The 1,569-nt window shown below is 45.4% G+C and overlaps 1 protein-coding gene across 1 annotated transcript in view; it reads left to right on the top strand.

The window, feature by feature from the left end:
* Positions 1–1,569, top strand: part of RAB32 (RAB32, member RAS oncogene family) — a 115,968-nt gene that overhangs the window by 97,801 nt on the left and 16,598 nt on the right. The window contains exon 3 of the mRNA XM_011959448.1: positions 1,330–1,458. Within this exon, the coding sequence (XP_011814838.1) occupies positions 1,330–1,458 (129 nt within the window). The remainder of the gene's footprint in view (positions 1–1,329; positions 1,459–1,569) is intronic.

Here is a 1,569-nt window from a genome sequence, read left to right as displayed (position 1 = left end):
TAGTTTTTTGTATTTTTTAGTAGAGACGGGGTTTCACCGTGTTAGCCAGGATGGTCTCGATCTCCTGACCTCGTGATCCGCCTATCTCGGCCTCCCAAAGTGCTGGGATTACAGGCTTGAGCCACCGCTCCCGGCCCAATATTTTTAACTATAACGGTCATGCTACATTAGATCTTTAGGACTTACTCATCCTATACAACTGCAACTTTGTACACTTTGACCTAAATCATTCCGTTTCTTCCCTGCCCCTGGTAACCACCACTGTTTCCATGTATTCTCTCTCTCTCTCTCTCTCTCTTTCTCTCTCTCTCTCTCTCTCTCTCTCTGTGTGTGTGTGTGTGTGTGTATGTGTAAGATTCCACATATAAGTGATATGGCACAGTAGTTTTCTTTTTGTGTCTGGCTTATTTCGCTTAGCATAATGTCTTCCAGGTTTATACATGTTATTGCATATGTCGGGGTCGCCTTCTAAAGGCTGACATTCCATTGTGTGTGTGTCTGTGCGTCCGTGAATACGCACACGTGTGCATGCACACGTCTGTGAATACGCACACGTGCATGAATACGCACACGTATATGCATGTGTATATATCACAATTTCTTTATCCATTAATCGTTAACAGACACTTTGGTTGTTTCCAAATCTTCACAACTGTGAATAATGCTGCATGAACTTGAAAGTGATTTCTATGAGATCCTGATTTCATTTCCTTTGGGTATACACCCAGAAGACGGATGGCTGGGTCACTGGCTTTAGCAACGATTTTTGCGATATCACACCAAAAGCCCAGGCAACCAAAGCAAACCTAGATAAATGGGATTTCATCCAACTAAAATGCTTCTGCACCGCATAGGAAATAATCAACAAAATGGAAAAAAAAAAAAAAAAAACCAGCCTAGAGATTGGGAGAAAATATTTGTGAGCCATATATCTGATAAGGGGTTAATATCCAAAATACATTAAGTTCACACAACTTAGCCAAAATAAATAAATTAATTAATAAAACACCCCATTAACTAATGGGCAAAGGATCTGAATGGACTTTTTCAGACGAAGTACAAATGACCAACAGGTATAAGAAAAGGCGCTCAAAATCACTAATGAACAGGGAAATGCAAACCAGAGCCACTAGGTATCTCCTCACATCTGCTAGGATGACTTATAAAAACGATAAGCGATAAGTGTCGGTGATGCGCGGAGCAAAGGGAACCCTGTGCACCGGTGATGGGAATGTGCTCTGGAACAGCCATTACGGAAAACCCTACAGAGGTTCACTCAAAAAGTTAAAAACAGAACTACCAGGCCAGTGTTACCCGTCCTTTGTTAAGTTCAAAGTCACGGTGCCACTTCCTTTCCCATCTAAAGGGGACTGCCGACCCAAGGCAAGGCCCGCAGGTGTGGCTCTCCCTGCGGGGACAGAAGGACAGGATGTGGATTTCCAGGCCAGCGGCTTCCAGGTTGGGCCCAGACCCCAGGCCGACCCAGGCCCCGGGCGGGCTCAGCGGCCTCGGCTCCTCAGGACCCCAGTGAACCTCCGACGCCCACGAAGGCTCCAGGCTGGCTCCCTG

The sequence above is a fragment of the Colobus angolensis genome, unplaced genomic scaffold (assembly GCF_000951035.1).
Source record: "Colobus angolensis palliatus isolate OR3802 unplaced genomic scaffold, Cang.pa_1.0 Scaffold493, whole genome shotgun sequence".
In the NCBI taxonomy this organism is placed as follows: domain Eukaryota; kingdom Metazoa; phylum Chordata; class Mammalia; order Primates; family Cercopithecidae; genus Colobus; species Colobus angolensis.
The sequence above is the reverse complement of the archived record's forward strand: the minus strand, read 5'-3'. Positions and strand labels throughout refer to the sequence as shown.